Genomic DNA, 16553 nt, shown 5'->3' on the forward strand with positions numbered 1-16553 from the left:
GTCAGCTGGGGTCGTTGCTAGCGGGCGCGCAGCAGTATGCGATGTTTAGCCGAAAGACCAGAGAGCAGGCTAGATATTAGCTAACCGTTAACTGCACTACCACCACCATTTTGCTGCTGGGCAAACCGATTACCGTTGGACAGGTATTTACATTATGACATCTCAGAGTTAGCGGTCTGCTAATTCTTTCAGTGAATTAGGTACTTTTGATCTCGGTACCTAAGGATGTTTCTATTATGCTTCATTTGTGTGACCAACTTGGGTAGTTTGCCTTTTAACGCTAGCTGTCACGCTAACGTGTTAACGTCGCATCGGATTGCGTCGAATTTCCAGGAATAAAGGACGTGAATGTATCGTTACAACGGTAAAATGCGACTGATACTTTTGACCCTGCTAATATTGATGTCCCGATAGCACCTAATTGCTATGTGGCTGTGTAGCTGGCAAATGTTTTTAATGCAACCCTTGCTAACGCTAATTAATCCACCTTAGCTGGCGTGCTATGGCTAATGCTTCCTGAATTCTTGTTTTGAGCTGACAGTCTTGACATGGGTGGTGTGATCCAGTTTTGCTTTGCATTTTTTCCCCGTTTTCATTTCAACACCTCTCCTATTAAACTGTCTTACTCTTGTTACTGCAGAAGTGTCAGAGACTTCATTGAACTGGCAGTGTGATTATTTTATTATTTTTTATGCTGTAATGTAATTTGGTGTTGCTATGAAAGGGTCTTCCAACACATTTATTAAAGACTTTACAGTTTGTAATCTCATATGTGAAAACGGTAGGTTGTTTGCTTTCAGAGCGATTTTTCTAGCGTTGGTTGTTTGACTGAAGACGTTGTTTTATCAATGCTTTTTTGGGTGCCAACATTCTCTTTAAGGCATTTCGGTTGGCCAGGATTGTTTCTCCGGTTAGCACCTCCAGTGTTTGACTGTAAATGTGACAGGCCATATCAACACATCCATCCTTACTATGGGTCAGGACCGTGGGAAGTATGATTTTTACATTGGCCTTGGATTGGCGATCAGCTCTAGCATCTTCATTGGAGGCAGTTTCATCCTCAAGAAGAAAGGGCTTCTTCGTCTGGCAAGGAAAGGGTCAATGCGGGCAGGTAATTAATTGAATGCTATGTGGATCAGATTGTATATGGTGTCCTATGGCAGAACAATTTTTCAGCTTGGCCGAGTAAACATTGACACTTCCTGCTGAATTTGAGCAACACTGAAACTGCTCAGAAGTCAAACCAGTGTGTGGATGGAACAATTTCACAGTTGTTTACACCCTACCTACATTCCTGCCTTGCCCAGTATTTTGTTTCATTTGCATATGCATTCACAAGGGTGTGTGTGTGAGTGAGTCCTGAGCACTCTCTTTAATTGCACACCCTAATCATGAACTCTACCAGTGTCAGCTGGCATTCACATTACTTCAGTTCAGCTACATGACCTTTTTTGGATTGGCTGCAAAGTATAGTTGTGGCCTGTGGAAGCAAATGTTATGAATATTTATTATTGTTTTGTTTACCCAGGTCAGGGTGGTCATGCATATCTGAAAGAATGGCTATGGTGGGCTGGTTTATTATCAAGTAAGTGATAACTCTGGGTCATTTTGAATATGGGTTGTTTGTATTAATTGACAACAAGGCAGTACAGAGAGAGAATAAATTCATCAGTGTACATATCTAGAGTGAATATTTTTAATAGTTTTTTCCTCTCTATACTCGTATGGCTCATGATTACTATCCTCCCTTTTGTTATTTTACAGTGGGGGCAGGGGAGGCAGCAAACTTCGCAGCATATGCTTTTGCTCCCGCTACTCTTGTCACCCCTCTAGGAGCCCTCAGTGTGCTTGTCAGGTATTAATCACTGTCACTGAATTACATTTCCCTATGTTAAGCATTTTTTCCCCTCTAACAAGGGAATCTTTCTTTTGGTGGCATTTAACTCCTAAATGTTTTTTTTTACTATCTGTGTGAAAATGCATCTTTAGAGTTACTGTGATTGACGGTACATGTTGTTGCAGTGCGGTCCTGTCCTCGTACTTCTTGACAGAGCGGTTAAACCTGCATGGGAAGCTTGGCTGCCTGCTTAGTATCCTGGGCTCCACCACCATGGTCATCCATGCTCCCCAAGAGGAAGAGATCAGCAGCCTTGAACACATGGCCAGGAAGCTGGTTGACCCAGGTACACAACAAACCTTACATTAAAGGTCCTTACTAGAGGTATTTGCTCTGCCTGGAATGACCTGTTAGTCATCTAATAAGAGCTTGTCATATCAAATTGATTGAGGCAGCACACTGAGTAAGGCAGTGTAGCTGACATTTTTTATTATCTTTTGTATCATTACAGTTTTTATTTATTATAACCTAAACCAGTTTAGGTCTGTCTAAATCCTATACATCCACTTTTATTTTTTCTAATAGGTTTTTTGGTCTTTGCCACTTTGGTTGTCATCGTGGCACTCATCTTCATATTTGTCGTGGGACCCCGGCATGGTCAAACCAATATCCTCGTGTACATCACAATCTGCTCAGTAATTGGGGCACTTTCAGTGTCCTGTGTGAAAGGACTAGGCATTGCCATCAAGGAAGCCATCGCTGGGAAATCTGTAGCAACAAATCCCCTGGCATGGATCCTGTTTTTTGGTCTTGTGGGTTGTGTGAGCACACAGATCAACTACCTGAACAAGGCCCTGGACATATTTAACACCTCCTTGGTGACACCCATCTACTACGTATTCTTCACTACATCTGTGCTCACCTGCTCGGCAATCCTCTTTAAGGAGTGGGAACACATGGGCACAGATGACGTGATTGGAACCCTGAGTGGCTTCCTCACCATCATTGTGGGAATTTTCTTGCTCCATGCATTTAAAGACATTACAGTTAGCTTGGCCACGCTTGCTGTGTCCATGAGGAAGGAAGAAAGAGCCTTTCCTATAGCCAATGGTGTAGCTTCCCACAGTACCTATGAACTACTGCATAACGACTCCACTGATGCCATGGAGGACAGGGAACTGGGCTTGCCTTTTGATAGTATTTCTAGAAGGAATGGTGCAATGATGGCCTCATAGGATCATAAATTGTTATGGCCCCCTATTGACTCACTGGCCAAGGCACTGATGTGGACTTGGTGTAAGAAAACCCTAAGACAATCAGCTTTAGAGGGGGGAAAGCATCTCTGATGGACCAACCGATTGTATTTAATATATTTAATTTGCCTTATTTTTCTCTGAATGACTTAATTAGTATACAGCTGGAACTTTATTTCATTCCATGTAGCCCTGTAAATATTGAGTTTTTTAAGAAACTTTTTGTTATATGTACGATATCTGCTATATACATGCACTGACATGCTTTCTATAAATCAACAATTTTTTTTTTTAGTTTTTTCCTCATATATATATATATATATATATATAAAATGAGGTCCTGCTGAATAAGGCTATATTTAAGGGACGGTCACCAAGATGTGTTCTCGTGATACTTGAAAGTAACAATTTTTGTTGGAAATCACCATGAACTTTTTTGTATTGTTTACATAAAAGCCAACAGATTTGTTACATATTTATTGAATTAAAATGATTAAAACATTTTAAACACAAGGCACAGTGAATAAATGCTTAATGAGTATGATCTTTGTTATTTCTCAAATTTCTTTTAAAATGTTTAGCATGCACATGTAACAATACAGAAAATACAATTTACTCTCACCCCCCACTTAAAAATCTGTTACCCTTTACCATTAATAATACACCACTGCAAACCCTTAAATATTTGATAAAAGTAATTTACCCCTTCCTGATCTATAGCTTCCCATAAGTATAAAACACTAGTTTATCCAAAAGGGGGAAAATAGCTATTTGTTTTCTGATAAGGCACAAGTGAGTACAAAAATTTATTGAGACATAAAAATGTGATCCAACTTGGGTTGTATCAGGGTCTGTTTCTTCTTGAGACCTAAAGTGGAAAAAGGAGTATTTCTGGCTGGTCTGCAAAAGGTAAATTATAATATTTGGAACTTATTGCTGGTCCACAATATTAACAGTGGAACAGGAATATCAGTTGCTGGCGAGCGATTGGTGAATTGGTGGTTGGAAGCATCGGACATGTTCCACTGGCATGTTTTCACCATCTCCAGACTTCAGGTACTTGTTCAGAATTGCAAAGATTTCATCGTTGATGATTTGGAATTTACGGATTCTGTCCACCATTTTCTTCAGCGGCTAAAAGAAAGTGGAAAATGTTACAACACTAAGAAGCTTGTAATGAAAACCTTAGGTGACAAAAATCTCAAATTGTCTTACTGCATTGTCAATTAAAAGTTATATTTGACAATAAATGGTTGATAAGAACGTATGGAAGCACACAAAAATGTTTTATATTAAATAATGTGACTTAGAGAAGGCATTCCCACAACTTGATTTACCTCAAAGTCATTATTTGGGTCACACAAAAAGTGCTAATCCTATTGGCATTTAATTTTTCAGGATTACATTTCAATTAAGTTAGGCATTTTCCTACTCTGGCTATTATTTAGCCGATCTTGTGGCGGTATATATATTCCTTAGTATGGATGAAATCCTCTAACAGAAAACTTTGGTTTCTTAGTATTACGGACCTTAATCTTTCAACTGTGGTTTGATTCATGTACTGCTAATATGAATTGCTTACAATGCATTTCAATAGGCAACAGAGCCTTATTGTTCCTCAGTTTTCTGTTATGTTCTGATTTCTGCTACAAGATTGCCGATATGCAACCAGCAAAGAAACCCCAGAAATGTCATTCACTTGCAACATAATTGATATTTGACTAATGCATTAGTGATCATTTGTTACAGTAATTTAATAATGGAGGGACCTGTAAAAATTGTGAAGCAAATTGGAGGGAGGAGGGCGAGGCTTGTTTTAAGCTTCTTTGCTTGCTTTTAATATTGAGCACTGCCGACCCATGTCCCTCTAACTCACCACACTCTTGATGATCTCATCTTTGCCATCATGTTTCTGCACTTTGAGGAGGTGGTAGCTGAAGTCCAGAATGTCAAATCGCCTATGTTGTCCAAGGAGGGCAATGATCATGCAACCTGCCCAATGAAGGCCGTCTCCAAAGCACTGCCTGAAAGAGAAGACGGAGTGAAAAAATAAGAATGCACAGGTGATGTGGTGTGGCAGTTAAGACCCAAACTATTTTGTATGTGACATTCAATTCAATCAACATGCAGTTGTTGCACTCACTCCACAGTGAATTCATGGGCTCCCACAGGGATGCAGTACACAAACTGCATGGCGCTCCAGAGGCGGTGGAACTCCACACACTCATCCACATGCATCACGCCATTGCTAGGCAAAGGCCCACGCCAAATGGGGTCATCCAAGAAACCTCTCACACGTGTGAGGATGACCTCGAACATCGATAAACCACAACACAGTCTCTCTTTGGTCAGCAGGTCTCCCTCACGAGCAATGGCAATTTGCTGAAACAGAGACAGGGCACAAATTAGTACATAAGTTGGTATGTATTAGGTACATAAGTAAATAAGGTATGCACTTATTGTACATCGCTTTGGATAAAAGCGTCGACTAAATGACTGTAATGTAATGTATTCAAATCCAAAAATTTAAATTTTGGTGGAAGTATGGATTTTTTTCAGAATCAAAATGCTATTTTCCCAAGCCCTTCTAAAAACTTCCCCACGTGACCTGATGTAGGTTTCTGCACTTTGTTTTACCATGGTTACACTGTCAACAAATTGCATGTGTGTATGTGGGGGGGGGGGGGGCATCAGCGCTAAACTGCGTCACTGCTTTTTGTTAATAGCTGAGTGGGTGTTTCCATTTGGACAACCCAGAAAAGAACCCAGATGGCATCGCCCTTTAAGCACCTCTCCCTCCCTGATGAGCATCTCCTGGTTAACATTTTCTTATAACTTGTTAAGCCAAGGAATCTTCTTATTCTTCGGCAGGCCATCGAAACGATGAGGACTGTGATGCAGTTTAAGCTGGTGTAACGGGGGCAGTCCTATGCTGTTCTATGCTGGTCAGCCTGCTGCACGCCCGTCACTCTCATCGTTAGCTCTGCGTTGTGTTCTATTTTCGGTGGGGTCCCAGGTGTTGTGGGGGGCCCTCAGTCTCTCATCATCATCATCATCATGATCAAGGAAGGAGGGGGGACACACAGGACTCTATTTGGCCCACCTTGCCATTTATTTTAGTTTCAAACCCTTCGACAAACGTCCAGTTCTCCAGCGGGAGCGGTGTTTCTTACGGACGTGGGGGTCGAAGTTCAACCACTACCCGGACTTCACTCGTGTGCGTTAGAAGGAGAAACCGTCCACGGGACTCCGATGTAAGAAAGGATAAACAAGTATTTTATCCCGCAGCTTGCAGTATCTTCTTACAGGGATACTCAAAGTTACGTTCTCCTCAACCAGCAAAACTGTCCTACGGTAAGAAACACGCGTGGCTCGGCTCGATCGCTGCTTGAGACTCCTCCCACAAAACAAAAATGGCCTCTCCCGCGTTCCCTCTTCCGTGTACCCACAAGACCTCTCTCTTAAAGCGACAGTACACGTATATGACGGTCGTTGGAAAACATACATAAAAGTAAATAATGACATAAAATAAAATGTAGTAAACACAAATCACAGCACACAGACAGGATTTGGTGATATTTCATACTCAAACAAAATAAAATAAAAACATTAATTTTAACCTGGTTACATTCACCCCTCCTGAAATTCACCAACATCCTGACAGCAGGATAAAAAGAGAAAGAGGAAAGGAAAAGCCCATCACTGACTACTGGCACAAGTGAAAAGAAGAACGTAGTCCTCCAGTCAACTTAGGAGCTACCTCGGTTACGAGGTTCAGAAAATAATGAGGTTGATCAAGTCTCAGTATTCCCCTAGATCAATGTGACGCCTGATACGCCACACCATGCACTTGGCCCAAAACAACCCTGTCTGATAGACACCTAATAACTCACATTAAACTAGTTTGAATGACTCCAACCTCCATCAAAGTTCAAACCCTCACACTCCGTAGAAATGGCATCTGAGCCATAGATTCTATTAACCTGTTCACTGACCTCACCACCCTCCCTGTGCGTGTCCTAACCCGACCATCGCTCTCTACTTGTGTGCGTGAGACAGTGCGAGCTGCAACATCTGTATCGAGTGAGTGTGGTGCTTCTGTGTGCGAATCAGTGTGAGATATAACACCTACATCGAGTGAGTGTGATGCCTCTATGTGTGGTGCATGTGTGTTGTGTGGTGCGTGTGTGTCGGGTGGAGTCTGAGCAGTGGCCCCCACAGGACTGACTACCAGACTAGACGGAATGAACTCTTCCGCTTCTGCCCACTCAGGTCTAGGCGAGTCTCCAAGTGATGAGACTGCTAGCCCCACTGCATCCCCTGAGACCGTCAGGCCATCTGCACTGTCCTCCTCATCGGACTCTGCGCAGTCAAGCAACTGACTGGTTGTACTGGACTCCTCACCCTGATCTAACTCAGGAAGGGGCAAGAAGTTGACCTCCAACAAACGGTTCCTGTGCACCACTCTGGTGTGCCCCTCTGCATCCTGAATCTTGTAGACGTGGATATTGGGGTTGACACCGACAACCGTGTACACTCCGTTCTCCCATTTGTCAGCCAACTTTCTCTTCCCTCGCTCACTCTGGTTCGCAACCAAAACACGATCCCCGACAGACAGGACAGTGCCCTTGGCATGTCTGTTGTACTGTCGCGCCTGATGCTGCTGCTCAGCCGTGGAGTGCTTCTGAGCGATCTCCATTGCACTCCTTAGACAGGAAAGCAGAGACTGAGCATAAGAGTCATAGTCAACAACGTGAGGATCATGCAAAACCTGCCTGAACATAACATCCACCGGCAGTCTTGGGACACGCCCATACATCAGGAAGAAAGGTGCATAACCCGTGGTCTCGTGAACAGTGGCATTGTACGCGAGCGTAAGAGAATGGATCTGCTGAGGCCACTGTTGCTTCTGCTGAAGCGGAAGGGAACGGAGCATATTCCCCATCGTGCGATTAAAACGCTCTGTCCCGCCATTACCCATAGGATGGTAGGCCGTCGTGTGGGACTTCGCTACACCCGCCAACTTGAGAAGCTCTGCAATCAGGTTGCTCTCAAAGTTTGTGCCCTGGTCAGAATGTATTCTTTCCGGAAACCCGTAAACACAGAATACATGATCCCAGAGTTTCTTGGCGACCTGCTTCGTCGTCTGATTGGTGCAGGGGAACGCGTGAGCAAGCTTAGTGAAGTGGTCAGTAACCACTAAGACATCGACTGACCGCTGCTTACTGTCCTCAGCGGACCCGAAATCCATACACACAAGCTGCATCGGTGCGGAAGTTTTAATGCTCTCCAGGGGCGCGCGAGCAGCTGGCTCTGGGGTCTTCCCAAACACACATCTCCGACAGCATCTGACATATGCTCTGATATCCCTCTCCATGTCAGGCCAATAAAAACGCTGCCTTGCAAGAGAGAGAGTACGGTCCTGGCCCTGATGACCAGCGTGATCGTGGATGCCAGACAGTGCCTTGTCTTTCAGACTCAGAGGTAAAACATACTGAGACCTCCTCTGCTTGGACACTGGGTCCTTTGTCACCCTGTACAAGACACCATCATTGACTTCCAACTTCTCCCACTGTTTCAACAGCCTGAGGACCTTCTGGTCAGCACCATGCCTCTCACGCCTCGATGGCCGCTTCCGAACAGCGACAAAGGGCAACACCTTGGAGATGCAGGGGTCCTGCTCCTGACTCAACCTGAGCTCCTCGGTGGATAACATTGGCAGTGTATCCTGACCACCCGACAGATGCTGAACGTGCTGGACCAAACTGAGTGCTGTGAATACTGATGCATCAGGCCAGTCACATTTGGCTTGACAAAAAGCCCTGACCTCAGCTGCATCACAAGCAAACCCAGATCGCGCACTACTCACTGTTTGGGACTGGCAACTGAGTCTGAAAACATCCTGCACAGAGTCCCCCTCAACCCCGTCGGCTTCCTGAGCAAGGGCCGGGTAGGGCTCCCTAAGTAGCCTCTGACTGACGGGCTTGGAAAAAGGGTCGCGACTCAATGCATCCGCCACCACGTTTTTCTTCCCTGGCAGGTGTTTGAGATCGAAAGTGTAAGACGCCAACTTAGACACCCAGCGGATCTCACACGCGTCAAGCTTCGGCTTCGTTAGGAGATAAGTCAGCGGATTATTATCTGTCCAAACGGTGAAGCTTTGACCCTTCAGCCAGTGGCTGAACTTTTCACAAACACTCCACTTCAGCGCCATGAACTCCAGTCTATGAGCTGGATACTTCCGCTGTGAGGCACTGAGTGACTTGCTTGCAAAACCAACAGGTCTGGCCTTGGACTCTCCTCGGGGCACTTGAGACAGCACCGCGCCGAGTCCGTCCAAAGACGCATCGACCGACAAAATGAAAGGCACCTCAAAGTCTGGATGGGCAAGCACCACACACTCCAGTAACATCGTCTTCAACAGATCAAATGCTTCCCCACATTCCACCGTCCAGTCTGCGGAGGTAAGCTTACGGAAGCTGCCATGGGGCTTCTTATCCTTAGCTGACCTCCCCCTCCTCTTTTGTCCAGCTGTAAGGGCGAACAGGGGCTTAGCCACGGAGGAGCAGTTCGGGAGGAAATGCTGGTAGTAAAATACCATACCAAGGAAAGATTTGATCCTACGAACAGAAGGCGTGCACCCATCACCTTCCATGAGATCCTGCACTGTCATGTTGGAGATGACCTCTACTTTGGAGGGATCGACAGACACACCTCCGCCATCAACCACGTGGCCCAAAAACCGCACCCGCTTCTGCAGCAGATGACACTTCTTCGGAGCCAGTTTCAAGTTGTTCTCCCTCAACCTCTGAAACACAGTGCGGAGCCTCGACAGAGCCTCAACCTCTGACGGCGCGAAGACAAGAAGATCATCAAGATAGCACAAAAGCTTCGTGAAGTTCAGATCCCCAAAGATCCCAATCATCATTCTCATGAAGGCTGCAGGGCTATTACAAAGGCCCTGTGGCATGCGATTGTATTCATGCAACCCAAGGGGAGTCGTGAAAGCAGTGTACTTCTTGTCATCTTCATGCATTGGGATGTTGAAGAAGCCAGAGGTGAGGTCCATCGTACTAAAGAGGCAGTTACCACCCAGCGCGGCAAGACAGTCCGACTGGTGTGGCAAGGGATGAGCGTCTTTCAAGGTCCGAGCATTCAGCCATCTGAAATCAGTGCAGATCCGAAGCCCGCCATCCTTCTTCCATACCATAACCAGCGGTGAAGCGTATGCGCCCGAGGACTTCCGGATAATCCCTTTCTCCTCCATATCAGTGAGAACCTGTCTCAACTTCTGATAGTGGGCTGGGGGAACCCTCCTGTAGGGCAAGCGAAAGGGGCGCTCATCCACCAGATGGATGCGATGTGTGTATCCTGTGACCTCGCCACAGTCCAGAGAGTCCCTGGAGAAGATGTCATGGTACTCGGTGAGCAGCTGAGTGAGCTGGGACTTGCATGCCTCACTAACCTGACAGGAGCTGAGGTCAATGTCACTGAGTCCGAGCTCTGACAAACTCCTAGCCGGCTGGACAGGGGGACAGGCACTATCTGTGGCGTTGGACTCATGCCTCCCTGCAACTGATTGCAGTCCCTGGAAAACATTAAAGTCCTCAATCGCCAAGCATGGAAACACATCAGCCAACTTGCAGTTCCTTTTCAGTGTGATGGCTTTGTCAGATGGATTGACAACAGTCATGGGTACCCACCTATCACCCCAGAGCGGTGTGACAAGTCGACCTACGAGGACACTGCGTGCAATGGCCTTGGAGTCTGTCGGCTCCACAACAACAGTGCTTCCAGCTGACATAGGCACCTTAGCAGGAAGTCTGCCCCAGACTAAGTGCTCGTGCCTCGGTAAGAGTGTCACGGCCTGGGTGAGCTTAACAGTACCTATCTTCTCAGGAACTGCACCACCCCTCCAGCGCTCTACATTCGTGAACATGGACAAGAACTGTTCAACGTCAGGACTAGACGGATGTTCCTGTCTGGACGCGATGTCCCAGTACTCAGTACCACTCTTGAGTACATGGGCCACATGTTTAATGACGTTTGTGCCGACTATCAGATCATCATGCTGACCGGGCACGACCAGAGTGGGTATGACAAAGGAAACACCATAAAGCTGCATGTTGAGGTCATAAAAACCATCAGGCCTAGTCTCCAGACCACCGCAGCCAATCAAGACAATGTTCTCTTCAGGCTGCTGCTTCTCAGGTAACACACCCCCAGAGCGGAGCTTCTCTACTGCATTTTCACTGATACTGCATGACATAGAGCCAGTATCCAACATGCCATTAAGCTGCACACTCTGGTTGACAAGAACAGGAGCATAGAACAAGTCACTGAAAGCCTGAATCCTCTGTGTTGCCTGAATGACCATACGCGAACCCTGAGGTGCTTTGGCACACTTGTCTTCATACAAGTGAGCCAGGTCGGAGACATCAGTGAGGGATACATCTACATTACCCACACCATCCCTCTCTAGGTGTGGGTTTAGTAGTTTAACGGACGAGACTGACGACCAGCTCTTCCACCAGGCTGAGAACGGAGCTGGTTGGGCGGCTGAGGGTGAGGACAGTCCCTCTTCCAATGACCAGGAGACAAACAGTTTATACATCGGTTCTCCCGGCTGCAGTGGGAAAATGTGGAGTGATCCGGAGACTTACAAACCCTGCACAACCGCTGCGGTGCGTCTGACACCTGCCCTGCGGCGCTAGCTGGCGGTTGAGTCTGCGTCGGTGTCCGGACTGCAGCGCTAACTGGAACCTGAGTCTGCATTTTGACCAAACGGTCTAGCAAGCTCACCAAACTCCTCATATAATCATCACCGCCAGAGACAGGTGCAGGAGACGGTGTAGGAGACCTTGCACAAAATGGTATAGGAGATGACGCATGAGCCGGGACGGGAGATAGCACCACCGGCACGGTCGTGTTCAAGTCGGGAGCCATGTCGACTACAGGGACATGAACCTGTGAATGGAACCTACGCTCTACCGCGCCTGCTTCACGTTGTCCACCTGCAGCAACACGGGACTTCCTCTCCAGCATGTGCTCATCAAGCCTCTCCTGGATCTCGCTAGCAGACCATTTCCCTGCGGACTTGAACTTAAAAACATTGGCAAGAGACTGATCTGGACAGTGTTTGATAAACATCATGCTTACCTCGTGGCTTGGCTCTTCAATACTACGGCCCTGCCACTTCAAGCATTCGTCAGCCACCTCCACTGTTTTATTAAGCCTAATCCAATACTCCATAGCGTCCTCACCTGGCTTGGGCAGCGTACTGTAAAAGTCCGCCAGGGGCATGCTCGAGTATGTGAGGTCACTAAAGTGTTGCTTCAGTACATCAAAAATAATGTGGGGGTTCGCTATGTGGTCGACAGATGTGTTGCGCAGCTTTATCCTCACCACGTCCCTTGCTTTCCCCATAAGCTTAGCTAGAATCTCATGTGACTGCTCACTAACTGGAATGGCTCGCTTCCTCAAATACAAAGTCATAAGGCTCTCCCACTCATGAACTGTAAACTTATCAGAGCTATCGCCCCTGAAAATAGGAGGCTCCCTAGCGTCTGTCTGCATTACTACTCTAACACTAGGCACTGTCTCCGAACACTGTTCAGCAGACCTAGCACTGTCTGTGTGTGTGTTTCTAAGCATTTGTGTTTCCTGCAGCTTAGCAGTGATTGACTCTCCTATCTTCTCTGCCAACTGAGTAATGAGCATGGCTAACTCACCCACTGGCTGCTTGCTGTTACCTAGCACGGCCCCTTCGCTGATACCTGGCCTGGCCCGTTCTACGTAGCGTGTGGAGGTGAACTGAGGAGTGCCAATTGTGGTCGGGTCTCTAGGTCCTGGTGCTCTGGTGTCTGGTTCCCCGCCCTCTAAGAGCTGCCCGAAACTCCTACCTACACCTAGCCGTAAACCCCCACCCACATCTAACTGGTACCCCCTCTCCATAGCACACTGGCGATCCAAAAGATCCTGATCAGCAATGTTACCCCCACCTACGTACGAACCACCCTCTGCCATGTTCCTACCTCTAACACTCAGATAAAATAAAAAATAAAATAAAAAAGTGAAAAGCTCAATTCATTTAAATAATTGAATCTAGAAATCACTAAGAGATTGAAACAATCACACACAATCAACAAATTCACCAATAGATTAATCACATATGCACATATCCAGTAGTTTAGATCAATAGATTATTCACACGAGTCCTTCAATCACATCAACATTAACCTTTTTTCCTTTTTTTTCCGTGTGTTTTTCTTCCTTCAGTATATACAAATGTCCTGTTCACAAGCCCAGTCCATGGTAACCACAGCTATGACTGTCCAGTGTCCACACAGCTCAACTCCAGTCCACTGTAACATGAGCGTACAGTCTATAGAAATACCTGAGGACGTCTGGGGCTTGATGACGACAGCAGCCTCCCGCGGCGAGCAACTGATGTCACTCTCAGGATCCAGGAGGGTCACGGCACCAATGTAACGGGGGCAGTCCTATGCTGTTCTATGCTGGTCAGCCTGCTGCACGCCCGTCACTCTCATCGTTAGCTCTGCGTTGTGTTCTATTTTCGGTGGGGTCCCAGGTGTTGTGGGGGGCCCTCAGTCTCTCATCATCATCATCATCATGATCAAGGAAGGAGGGGGGACACACAGGACTCTATTTGGCCCACCTTGCCATTTATTTTAGTTTCAAACCCTTCGACAAACGTCCAGTTCTCCAGCGGGAGCGGTGTTTCTTACGGACGTGGGGGTCGAAGTTCAACCACTACCCGGACTTCACTCGTGTGCGTTAGAAGGAGAAACCGTCCACGGGACTCCGATGTAAGAAAGGATAAACAAGTATTTTATCCCACAGCTTGCAGTATCTTCTTACAGGGATACTCAAAGTTACGTTCTCCTCAACCAGCAAAACTGTCCTACGGTAAGAAACACGCGTGGCTCGGCTCGATCGCTGCTTGAGACTCCTCCCACAAAACAAAAATGGCCTCTCCCGCGTTCCCTCTTCCGTGTACCCACAAGACCTCTCTCTTAAAGCGACAGTACACGTATATGACGGTCGTTGGAAAACATACATAAAAGTAAATAATGACATAAAATAAAATGTAGTAAACACAAATCACAGCACACAGACAGGATTTGGTGATATTTCATACTCAAACAAAATAAAATAAAAACATTAATTTTAACCTGGTTACACTGGGCAAGCACACCTGTGGGCCATCAGGCCTGCATTAGAGCGACAATATCGTCCACATTTGTCACAGACAAATGTTGTTTGAGTTGGTCTGTTATGTCTCATGGTTGGCCTTATCATAGGCTTCTTGTCTCTTTTATTCAACAGCTGTTCTCGATTGCCTTACTGTGGAGCGCCATCTCTATCTGTCCAGGGCCACTGTCTCCCAGCTGGAGTCATCTATGCCGCAGATCTTCATGTGGCGCTTGAGCACATCTTTGACGCGTAGCTTCTGTCCTCCCTGCTTCCTTTTTCCCTGGCATAGCTCCCTGTAGAAAACCTCTTTTGGTAGGCAGTTGTCTGGCATTCTTCTCACGTGGCCAGCCCATCTGAGCTGGGAGGCTGTTATTAGGGATTCAACACTGACAGTACCAGCACATCTCAATACTTCCACGCTGGGCACCTTGTCTTCCCATCTGATTTGCAGCAGCTTTCACAGATGACGAAGTTGTATCCTGGTGAGCTTCTTGATGTGCTTGCAATACAGGGTCATGCATTCAGTGGAGTATAGCAGAGACGGGGAGAACAGCTGTGTTGTAGACCTTGATCTTTGTTGTCAGCCTGATGTCATGATGGGACCAAAGTCGTTTGTAGAGGGCACCAAAGGCTTTTGTGGCCGCTTGGATTCTTCTGTCCACTTCTACGTCAGAGGGTTTGTATCTTTCACAGCACTGCCCAGACAGGTAAAGCACTCAGTGGTCTTCAGAGTTGCTCCATTAACCAAAATACTGGGCTGACCTTCTTCAGGGCTTTCTCTGAGGGGGAGGCTTGTACAGAAGCTCTGTTTTGGAGATGTTGATCTTCAGTCCAAAGAGGGTAGCCACTGAAGAGAAGCGGTCTACTATTTCTTGCATTTCTCCAGGATCATTGGCAACCAGAGCTGAGTCATCTGCATAGAGAAGCTCTCGAACACAAAGTTCTCTTGTTTTGGTAGATGCCTTGGGTCTCACAAGATTGCAGAGGTTTCCATCTGTTCAGGTCCTGATGTACAAGTCACCTCTCAAGTTGGCTGACATTGTTTCTAAGACTGCAGCAAGATACAACGTGAATAGGGTAGTCGCAAGCACACATCCCTGCTTCACTCCATGCTTGATGTTGAAAGCATCGCTGATGTCTCCTCCAATTGATACTATCCCTGTCATATCATCGTGGAAAAGTCTGATGATACTGATCAGTTTCTGGGGGCAGTCATAAGTCTCTAGCACTTTCCACAGTGTATCTCTATCAACAGTGTCAAACGCTTTTGACAAGTCCACAAAAACAATGTAAAGTGGCTGGTGCTATTCGGTCGCTTTCTGTTGGAGTTGTCTCAGGGTTAAGATCATGTCTGTGGTGTAGCTATACCTGATCTGAAACCACATTGGCTTTCAGGCAATACTTCACCTGAAAGGATGTTTATCCGGTTCAGTATCATCTTAGCCAGGACCTTTCCAGCACTCGATAGAAGTGAGATCCCACGATGGTTTCCACAATTGCTTCGTTCACCCTTCTTGTCGATGGTCACAATCAAAGCATCTTTGAAGCCTTGAGGAAGGCATAGGTTCTGCCAGCAGGTATTATAGAGCTTTAGTTGTTCTGACTTAAGTATTGAGGTGCCATGCTTCAGGATGTCTGATGGGATGCCATCTTATCCTGGTGCCTTCCAACTTCTGGTGTCTTTAAGTGCTTTCTCTACTTAAGCCATTGTGATCGGCTCACAGAGGTCTTCTCTTATCGGCCTTCTTGTAAGCCACTGGCATGCATTTGAATCTGCTGATCCTTTTTGATTCAAGAGGGTGCAGAAGTGCTCTTTCCATCTTTTGAGCCAAGGAATAACACTGAGCACACATGTTATTCTTCACCATTGTCCTACTGGGGCAAATTTGTAATTTGTGATATTGGGCTATACACGAGGTGCCAACGTTGAAAACCAGAACAGCAAGGGTGAAAAACCTGAATTTGCCCATAAAAACCAGAACATGGTCATCGATGGCAAAGTGAACTCGAAAAAAGTACCTCAGACCATTCTAAATGTATTGTCGTTTATTTATTGTTATTGTTATTCATTTCACATGTGTATTTGACAAGGTCAAACAACAGTCGGTGAATTAGGCTAGAACTACTACATCAAGCACTGTACGTTAAACTACTGTATGTTTGCTCCACTACAAGGCTTTGAAAAGCACAGCACTGTTCCTTTAAAGTGGATGCCATCAGACAAATTTCCAAGGTAAGAGAAAAGC

General features: G+C 46.2%; 2 protein-coding genes across 4 annotated transcripts in view; one reads left to right on the top strand and one right to left on the bottom strand.

Moving 5' to 3' along the window:
* Nucleotides 1-7: 7 nt before the first annotated feature.
* nipa2 (NIPA magnesium transporter 2) lies at nucleotides 8-3072 on the top strand. Of its 2 annotated transcripts, none has more exons than XM_056277974.1 (6): nucleotides 8-143; nucleotides 881-1111; nucleotides 1529-1585; nucleotides 1765-1855; nucleotides 1990-2183; nucleotides 2423-3072. In XM_056277974.1, exons 2-6 carry the CDS (start codon nucleotides 973-975, stop codon nucleotides 3070-3072), a joined length of 1131 nt encoding a protein of 376 aa, XP_056133949.1. In that variant the 5' UTR covers nucleotides 8-143; nucleotides 881-972. The 2 variants fall into 2 exon arrangements, with proteins under 2 accessions (XP_056133949.1, XP_056133951.1); XM_056277976.1 differs by having other exon boundaries at nucleotides 2023-2183.
* A 984-nt stretch (nucleotides 3073-4056) lies between these two features.
* The window catches only part of cyfip1 (cytoplasmic FMR1 interacting protein 1), a 67386-nt gene continuing 54889 nt past the window's right edge, over nucleotides 4057-16553 (bottom strand). For both annotated transcript variants that reach the window (XM_056277973.1, XM_056277972.1), the window contains exons 29-31: nucleotides 5234-5472; nucleotides 4967-5114; nucleotides 4057-4224 (exon numbers count right to left, since the gene is read on the bottom strand). In XM_056277973.1, the coding sequence (XP_056133948.1) occupies nucleotides 4060-4224; nucleotides 4967-5114; nucleotides 5234-5472 (552 nt within the window). In that variant the 3' untranslated portion in view covers nucleotides 4057-4059. The remainder of the gene's footprint in view (nucleotides 4225-4966; nucleotides 5115-5233; nucleotides 5473-16553) is intronic.

This window comes from Lampris incognitus, chromosome 3 (assembly GCF_029633865.1).
Source record: "Lampris incognitus isolate fLamInc1 chromosome 3, fLamInc1.hap2, whole genome shotgun sequence".
In the NCBI taxonomy this organism is placed as follows: domain Eukaryota; kingdom Metazoa; phylum Chordata; class Actinopteri; order Lampriformes; family Lampridae; genus Lampris; species Lampris incognitus.

Excerpts from the sequence above, each read along its gene's own strand:
- nipa2 (XM_056277974.1), top strand. The coding sequence starts at position 973 with ATGGGTCAGGACCGTGGGAAGTATGATTTTTACATTGGCCTTGGATTG. Across the intron at positions 1,112-1,528 it reads GAAAGGGTCAATGCGGGCAG|GTCAGGGTGGTCATGCATAT; the intron begins GTAATTAATTGA and ends TTGTTTACCCAG. Across the intron at positions 1,586-1,764 it reads GTGGGCTGGTTTATTATCAA|TGGGGGCAGGGGAGGCAGCA; the intron begins GTAAGTGATAAC and ends GTTATTTTACAG.